The sequence below is a fragment of the Mixophyes fleayi genome, chromosome 2 (assembly GCF_038048845.1).
Source record: "Mixophyes fleayi isolate aMixFle1 chromosome 2, aMixFle1.hap1, whole genome shotgun sequence".
In the NCBI taxonomy this organism is placed as follows: domain Eukaryota; kingdom Metazoa; phylum Chordata; class Amphibia; order Anura; family Limnodynastidae; genus Mixophyes; species Mixophyes fleayi.
In genome coordinates this window covers 249,383,131-249,392,486 of record NC_134403.1, presented here as the reverse complement: position 1 = coordinate 249,392,486, position 9,356 = coordinate 249,383,131, and the positions used below count along the sequence as shown (strand labels likewise).

General features: G+C 40.0%; 1 protein-coding gene across 4 annotated transcripts; it reads left to right on the top strand.

Annotated features, from left to right (window-relative positions):
* The first annotated feature begins 1,199 nt into the window (after positions 1 to 1,199).
* KDF1 (keratinocyte differentiation factor 1) lies at positions 1,200 to 9,111 on the top strand. 4 transcript variants are annotated; one of them, XM_075195790.1, is made up of 5 exons: positions 1,200 to 1,829; positions 2,413 to 3,375; positions 3,462 to 3,536; positions 5,959 to 6,009; positions 8,594 to 8,659. In XM_075195790.1, exons 1-4 carry the CDS (start codon positions 1,724 to 1,726, stop codon positions 5,985 to 5,987), a joined length of 1,173 nt encoding a protein of 390 aa, XP_075051891.1. In that variant the 5' UTR covers positions 1,200 to 1,723; the 3' UTR covers positions 5,988 to 6,009; positions 8,594 to 8,659. The 4 variants fall into 4 exon arrangements, with proteins under 4 accessions (XP_075051891.1, XP_075051887.1, XP_075051892.1 ...); XM_075195786.1 differs by lacking the exon at positions 5,959 to 6,009 and having other exon boundaries at positions 1,205 to 1,829; positions 8,594 to 9,111; XM_075195791.1 differs by lacking the exon at positions 5,959 to 6,009 and having other exon boundaries at positions 1,210 to 1,703; positions 8,594 to 9,111.
* Positions 9,112 to 9,356: the final 245 nt, after the last annotated feature.

Genomic DNA, 9,356 nt, shown 5'->3' with positions numbered 1-9,356 from the left:
GTAATATTTTAGAGCCTGAAAAAACTGTCACATCAGAAGGAGAGGTCTCCTGAATGTTTAAAGCATTTTTAACAAGTGATGTCTTTGGTGAAGGAGAATCCAAGGTGAGAAAATTGGGAGAAGAGGAGGACTGGGAAAGGTAAATGTCACTCTGTGGAGAAGCAAGTATATTGTCAGAAGTGGAAGTGTTAAGAGAGGACTTGTGGTTGGAGTCAGCAGATAATTTTAAAGAATTAGGCTTTAAGGTGAATGTGTGGGGAACTGAAAGGGACTTGCTAATGCTGTTTTCATGAGGAGCTCTCTCTCGCCTTGCAGAGGACTTATGAGAATTAGCTGTGTCTGGGTTAGTAGTCGATTTTAAGGGGATATCATGGGGGGCAGAGACTGACCTTTTTGGGGAAGGACAAGGTGCAGAGGAAAGTCGTCTAAGGAAAAGGTTGGAAGTATTAGATGACTTCCAGAAGGAAGAGACATGAAAAGAGGACACAGGTCTGACTTCTTTTGCCTGAGGAGCTGTTGAAGACCTTGGATTGTTGAATACCCTCTGTAGACTCCACATAGCACTGCCCTGCACTATAGGCATAGTGGTGCACAGATAAATATGTCAAAAAGCAAGGCAGTGCTTAAAAAAAAAATAAAACGCGACTTTTAGCATAAACACTCCACTTCAAGGTTTCAGTGTGCAAGGACTCTCAGTGATGTAATCTTCATCCTCAGAGAACCATACATTGCTGACACTTCTGAGACGACAAGACTACTCGGAGTGTTGGAGAATTAATGCTGAAATTATATCCTGTACGATTCATGACTCAACAATAACGTCTGCCGGTGTGCGGAAGCTGATACTGCGGTCTCCGGTAGCTCGGTAGAGAAACCACTCTCAGGGAAGTCACGCTCACCATTGAAAATTCCTTCCTCTGTGCCAGATGCAGCAGCGCCCGGTGTATGTCATTTACATATCTTCTTTTAAATACACACAAATATGAAACACATCATGCCCATCTTTCTCCTTCTCTTAACATCTGCTGCTCTGCAGATCTGTTAGTGACACGTAACGTCATTACCTAGGGGAGGTGAGGGGGGGCTTTAATCACTAGAGACCGAACTGTAAAATTCATCACTTTTTCTGAAAACACCCTACAGTCTTTATACACTGGTGTAGTGTGGCGGCCATCTTTTAGAAGACCTATGTTATGTCACATATGCACTGCTGAAAACGGTCAGAACATATTCCCTTAAATTCCATATTTCCTGCACTAAATGTGCAGCGTAGGCTGTGGCTATACATGTCTTCACTAACCAAATACAGTGAAAACACTTCAGTCTTGTGGACGTCGCTTCAATGCACCTGTGTGAAATGATGACCTTTGACACTGCGGTAATGAAGGAGACTGAAATGATTGTCACTAATCTTCCAATTAGAACATTAAAATTAATGATGTGCACATCTCTGGCTCCAGATTTATGCCGCAGATATGCGCCCTGGACATTTTTGCTTTGACCTCACTGTGGCGTCTCTATCATGGAGACTGTATGGCTAGAGATGACGTAGTCACACAGGTAGGGGTGTGGCCGAAACACTCACCTGGCTCACAGGTAGAGGCGGTGGTGAGCGGAAACGGAAGCTGGTGGCTGTGAGCAATCGGGAAAATACCGGAACCGACCCCCTGTAGAATCCGCGACCCTTTGTGAAACAAATCAATGTGAGTGTGGATACGGCGCGATGTGGAAAACGGCCCCAAGTGCGAGCAGCAGTAGTTCATCAGAGAGAGGGCATCGGGCAGGAGAAGTGGCGAGGAAAAGGAGGGAGGTGGTGAGGAGCAGCCGAGGTTCGTACTAGGTGACCTAGATCATAGTAACCAGAGTGGTCTACTCAAGAAAGTGTATTCAGTCTGCAGGAATGAAAGCCGAGGAGAATTCGTGCAGAGGAGGAAATTGGTCACCGAGTTTGGAGGGTTGAGTAGTATTGCAGACATATATGAGATTAATACCAGGGGTAGCTTAAAATAATATTATTAGAGGCCGTTGTATAAACAGGGCGATCTATAATAGGATAGGGTTAGATACAGGATGGTCTACAATAATTCTAGAGGCAGAGGATGTTATGTACATGCTAAACGTAATGGGTGACCTAGAACACGATTTGAGGTTGTGGGTGCATCAGGTAAAGAAGTGGTTACCTACAGCAATAATAGGTCAGAGCAAACAGAAAGTGACTTATACTGCAGATTTAGGGCTTGTATGGCTAAACAAAATGGGGGTGTATACACAAGAGCTGATATAAAACAAGATTACAGGATGGGGATATATGAGCAACATGGGGTGCTACAAGAATATGGTGGGAGTATATACAAAATTTGTTATTTTGTGAGATCATGTAGAGCTCACTATATTTCTCTGCCCTTCTCTTAGGACTTGTCCATGAAGCAATGCCCCGACCCCGTCCTGTGTCTGTTCCCCATGATTGGGTATCTCCCCCAACCAATCTACCCTCTTTACATCAGAGCTCCCTACCACAGACCTCAGGCCTCCCAAGTTCCCAGCAGAGGATCCCCCCTGAAGATATCACCTTAATTTCAGGATCTGCTGAAACCCCACCAGATGTGCGCCCTTGCTGTTCCCCACTCTCTCGCGCCTGGGCTGCTTATAAAGATGTGCTGTGCTATGTGGTGTCCTGCAGCCACTGTCCACAGAAAGATCCTGAGGAATACCTTCCCTGTTCTGTAGAGGGCTCAGAAGGTATGCCCATGAATGGTCATCCTGCTAGTAGCCCCTGTGCCCCCCGTGTCGGTGTGAAAGGCAAAAAAACAGGACTAGGTAACAGTTTTAGTTACCCAGACCTTAAACTGATGGGGGTACCTGTGTACAGTAAACCAACTGGTGCCACAGACATAGAAACTGTAAAAGAGACCCCTGCCCCGTTGCCACCTGAAGCACCCCGCAGTTCTGCTGGGGATTACTACTCATTGCGGGAATCGGATCCGGAGTTGTCACGGTTGAGTTGTCATGGCTCCATGTCCAGTGCAGAAATTGATGTACTCATCTGGCACAAACTAACAGAGTTGTTTAGTCTCCATCAGATTGATGAACTGGCAAGATGCACTTCAGAGACTGTCTTCTTGGAGAAGACCAGCAAAATCACAGAATTAATCAGCAGCCTGACACAGGACTACCAACTGGAAGAGCAAGATGCAGAGTGTCGGCTAGTTAGGGGCATCATCCGCATCAGCACTCGTAAGGTCAGAACACGTGGACCCTCCAACCGTAATGGAGAGAAGGGAGGTGGAGGTCAACAGCATAACAGTCGGAATGGTGGCAAGGCTCCAGACAGTGGCAATGAAAGCATGCAGGAATCTGGATTGACCAGCCAGGATGGTGTGGATTTTTTTTCCAGTTCTATTTAAATCACCTTATGATTTGCATTGTCTTGGCTGTATTACTCTTGCCATTTCTCTTTTCAGATCTGGATGTGAAGATTTCACAAGAGACGACGTCAGATCTCATAGCACGAAACATGAGGAGATACAGTGCCCCAGGTATATAGTGCATTTGTGTGTTCAATTTAATAACATGACAATGAACATATTTGTTTTGTCTCCTGCCTGCTGTAAAGTTTTCAAAAATCTCTTTTTCTTAAGTCAACATTAAATAAGCCAGAAGCTGATTTTGATAGTGTTTTGGTGAATTGGGGATATAATGAGCATTCTATAATCAGAACTTTTGAATTAAGTGATGGAAATATATTAAAACTTTCTATGCATGCTGAATTTGAGATGCTTTAGATGACATAAAGCATTCAGTACAATATTTTTAGTAAAGAGGGTGATTGTAGCATTTTCAAATACTCTGTTTTGTCCAGCCAGAGTAATGCCGTGCTCTATGCCTCAATAATAACATGTCTCACTAGGAAGCTGTTGTTCAGCTGCACTAGAACCATGCAAGCACTGAAGAGTTCTAGTGTAATATGTGAACATTAAGGATCCGTGAAATTGTTACATTGTTTATGAATAGTTTTGTGGTAGGACAGGCTTTTTTGCATAATGTTCTGTTAATACAATCTTGGTTTCACTTTTGCTTTGTCGTTCCCCCAAAATGCCATGTAGCAATTTATTTGTAAAATTACATTCATTAAATAGAGCCGGGACAATGATGGTCAACTTATTCTAGGTGTGGTTGGGTTAGAACTGGGAACGCTTAGGGCCAAAATATTGCTCAAAATTTTTTCACAGCCAGATGCACAATGAGGTGAATATTTCACAAAACAGTTTAGAACTTTTGTGCATTTTTAGTTCAGTCTCTTCCATTGAATGTATGACACTAGTTGGGCTTCAGAACAACTTTCTGGCTGGCAAAGTAGAGTTCAAATCATACTTGCCCACTCTCTCCGAGAAACTACCAAATCCCGAGCAAAGCAGGTAATTCTCCCACACCGGATAGGGGCATCCATGACATGATTCATCACAAATTGTGTTATTTTTGGCACTCCCCTGCCAAGATCGCTGCATTGCATTGTGGGGGGACAGGGCTAAAATGACACAATATGCCACGTGATCTGACATTTATGGGACTCCATCCTAAGAGAGAATTGTTTCTTCATTTGTGGTGCTGTGCTTGAACTGGGCATTTAAAAAGTCAGACAGACTTTTAAAATCATTCCTTTTGTTTAAATAATATAAGTACCAATGTAAGTTCTGAGTAAAGCTTACCGCAGAAATTTGAGAAAATTATGGTTCACAAGTTCTAACTGCTTAGATTCCTATGTTTAATACTCTCAGGCTTAGCATACCTGTCTTTAGGGTACTGTTGAGGCAGTTGCTGGTGTCAGATTTTATAACTGACACATAATTGATATTCTTAAAAGCATCAATAAAACATAACATAGAAAGTATTGTTCTGTCTTGAAACAGATTAACAATTTTCCCTCAGATTTTATAGAAATACTGAATGTTTTAAAGCAAGGTGGAAATAACTTTATCCCGCATTAAATTGGATCACAATAGATTTCATCTGGTACTACCAGCTTCACTGGTACCTCTTTATACAGTGTATGCTTATCCTAAGGCCAGATGACCACTAGCATTGTTTACGTTTGTCTTTTTCACACTAGTGAAAATGCATGTAAAAACACATTAGCATTTTTCTGGCAACTGGGCTTGACCTTTGACTTTACTGGCAGTTATCCAGTTAGATAGAACAAGATGTTTGTAAAACTCAAATGCCATTGCAATGCTAGCAAGCAGCAGTAGTGGATATGGTTTTTAGCGTTATCCGATTTACTACCTTTAAAACGGCTAGTAACACGCATGTAACAAACGTTCAAGTGACTGTTAATGGAAAGCGGTATCTGATTGGATGCTACTAAGCACATTACTTCTACCCCCTCATCTGGAGCAATTTCAGTGGCATTCAGCACTGTACACAGGAGGGCAGCCTACAAGCTGCCCTGTGGAATACTAATGGCTACATCACTTGTTTGAGTATTTGAACTTTGTTTTATATCTGTACCATATGTTTTGGACTATAAGTTGTTTAATCCGGAAACCGTTATCCAGCAAGTTCAGAGTGATGGTTGAGGAGCGAACAGTTGCTGCTTTTCCATACACACAGACAACCATTATATTCACTCAGGGGGAGCACTGCCTAACAATTTAAGGAAATAGAAAGTGCCATAAGGTAATTTGTTAATTGCGAGTTATTTTAGGCATAGTGCTTCAAATCTTAACCAGACAACCTCCCAAGTGGTCTAGACAATTATTGTCACACCTTTTATTTATTTTTCTTTTAACATTTGCAATGTTATTCTTGTTTTTAAATATTTTCTTTCCATAGTGTGGTGGTATTTAGGCATCCATATTATGCTTGTACTTAGTGTTTACAGTGAGTTGGTGGTGTGTTTATGTATTACTGCATGCTTTTTTTGATCATAAATCATGCTGTAAACTATTTTCTTTTCCCAAGAAATGGTCGGGCATGTGTGTCATCAATGATGTTCGCTCTATACAGGAACAGGTGACATACAGCTATATGCATGCACACATCTGTCACATGGTGTCTGGGGGTAGGTACCACATTTGTGTCAGTCACCTGGTGAGAAGGGGTTACATTCATGCCAAGAAATGGTTTGCATGTGGACAAAGACCGCACAGCACCACCAAGGAGTTTTGTGGTCTCTAGTCTGTCAGTAAGATTCCAATTTAGCTGCTCCCTGCACACAAAATATGTTAATATTTGTTTACACAAAATGGTGTCTACTGTGGTGCTGGCTTTGTGACCGCAAAGGGCATTCAGTATGTTGGGCATAGTTTAATTTGGTTTCTGATCAGATAGTGGCACACATTCAAACTGAATGCGGTTGATTCTGAAGTTGCTTGGCACTTTGAAATTCTTGTTAAATCACTGGGACATGTGGCTTCCTCTGCACCATGTCTCTACTTACTGTCCTGTTGAGCTGAGACTTAAAATGGGTGATGCTGAATCAATATATTAGAACTTATCTTGGTTTTGAAAAAACATGGCCAGTTTTATTCACGCTTTTGAGTAGCTCAATGTGACTTTTATAGTACTTTGTATTATCTTGATTGTTTTGTTAGATATAGAAAATATAACTAAACATGATTGTCCTTGGTTGTTTCCATCCAACTAAAATATAGTGGAATGCATTTTCCATTAATTTAAATACAAAATACCTTGCCAGCTTACCCCAGAAGTGACAGTAGTTTGGTGTAATTTTTTTGTCTGACCAAAGCCAAGGGTGATATCTTCATAAAGTTTGCCTGAACTGGTTAAGGAAAAACTATAGTAACAAACACTGTTACTGGTTTTTTTGTTGGGAGAAAAAAAAATGTAATTGTGGAAGCTGAGCTGAACAGCCTTCCTTTCACTTTAGAACAGTTGTGTTTTGTTTTTTTTTACCAAGAAAATCATTCAAAAGTTGCTTACGTGATGCTGCCATATTTGTTAGCCTGTCCCATGCTAATGACTCTGGATCAGTAGAAATACCACCCTGTTTGGAGCAAAACCTGTCACTATAGCCTCTTGGAGACACATCATGGTATTCCTAGTCACCAAAAACTGACACTATACATCCGTAAAATAAAATAACCATCATTGTTATTTAATAGAGTACTAAACCGTTTTTGTTCAGTTTCATTTTTACATTGTAAAATGCTAGAAATTCAAATGTCTAAAGCATGGTGAGTCTTATGAATTTGAGAAAGCGTTAACATAGACCACATCTGCCAAAATAACATTCTTATAGTGCTCATAAGATAGTATAGACAATATAAAATCTCATTATAAATAGAATATTAACAGAATGGCCATTTTTTGCAAAACTGCTTGCTTGACTGAGTTTGTTAAATGGCATAGGAAAGGAGGAGGTTTAGCTCATGAGAAAGAGAATTGCTGTAATTCTAGGCGTAACATTATATAACAAGAAGCTAACTCATGTTGCTTAGTGAATTGTAATCATTTACTATAAAGTTAATATTATCCTCTAAACTATTAAGGCACAGCTTATTGTGTACAGGAATAGATGTATGTACACATAGTGCTTTCTCTACTGCTGTAGAATATAAAGACTTATTTAGAGGACAGTGTCAAATATTTGCCCAACTTTACCAATTAAATACATCTTGAAATTATATGACCCTTGTTTACTCCACAAAAAGCCCGGAAGCAATTACTTTTGCATAAGCAACTTTCCGCAATGTCTATAATTTGGTTCTTAATTATTATGCATGGGATACAAGTAAATAGAATATGAAAAATACCGGCCTTGGTATGTGTCATGATGCTTACACAATGGTGGCCTTTATCGAAGCATGCATGGTAACTGGACACAGGTTGAAAGGATGATTCTGGGATGCACTGACTCTCTGCATAAGATTGTGCATTACAATAAATAAAATGAGGTCTTCCAGCATACTTCTATAGCCAGAGGGTGGGGGGTGAGAAGAAGAAACCTCTTATCACTCATTTAAAATGATCACATCTGGTGGTGCCATATCATAGACTAGTGTTAATAGGTGTCATCAGGGGAATAGAATACGAATGGCTATTGTATTATTTAATCAAATCAGGGTTCATTTGATTATGGTGCTATGCACCTATACATGTGCACTTTGGAAGCAATTTTCAGGATTTTATTCATTACCCACATCAACACTGGAACAGAGGGGACTAAACTGCTATATAGAGGCACACAAACCCATGACAGGGATAGGTAACTACAATTGTCACAGATACAAGCACAGTCTTGGATCACACGTAGGGAGATCAAATACATTTATACACTAAACAATGTTGGTTTAATAGGAAAATGTTAACATAGTCAAGAAGTTGCCAGTAAAATGAATTCCTGGAGCAGCAATATTGTGGAACATAACGCAACAAACAAAAAAGAAAGTTAAGTGTAGATTGTCTTGAGGCCCAAAAAAAATCTTTTTAAGTTTAATCTTTAAAACTTGCACTTTAATTTTTTTTTTTTTTTAATAAGAGCTCTCATATTTTAAAGGAGATTTTTTTTTTCTTTTGTCCTCATCACATCATCTTGCTACTATTTCATGTGTTCATTAATATCACTTCTCTGTAGGGTCTCCCTTCCTGAAAGATGACTCCCTGCCGGACACAGAGACAGATTCATCTGGAGCACCACTCCTGAAGGTTTACTGTTGACTCGAGGACTGAACTCTGCTGATCACTGGGTTATGAGAAGTGTGCCAAGGCATTCTTGGTGAATGAGCATAGTCACCACAGCACATGTTTAAAAGGTGGTTTACTGATCAGACACTGACTCTTCAAGTGAAAGACATTAATCTTTCAGCCTTGCCACCATTTGTAATTTTGATGTTTGTGTATAAAATGAGAGGTATATTCTGTTTTTTTTCAGACTGGGGTTGGACAACTGTTTGTAGTATCTTGTTTAAGTGGTGAGAAGTTTTAAAGTGTCACTCACATGGAACTTTTTTAAAGACACTTTTCTAGGACTTCCCTCAATGCTGGGTGTTGCTTTCTACTCCTCCAATGTTACATGAAGACAACATGTCACCATTTGAAACTTGTGAATGATCTACACATGTATATAAATTATATAAATATGTAATTAGGAAACACCGCCTTTGTGTCATTCTGTACTAGTGGCTCAGTAAAATGGAACCAATAGTTGATGTATAAGTATGGACTAGTGACACCACCATTTGTTTCATGGAGTGCAGGAGACGGCTAATACCTAAAATGAAGACACTGTATACAATGAAAATCTCCTGGCACAATAGTAAAATAAATGGCTACTATGACCTAACCATGTTAATAATTTTTGAGGATATTCTATAAAAGAAAATAGAATCTATACCCCA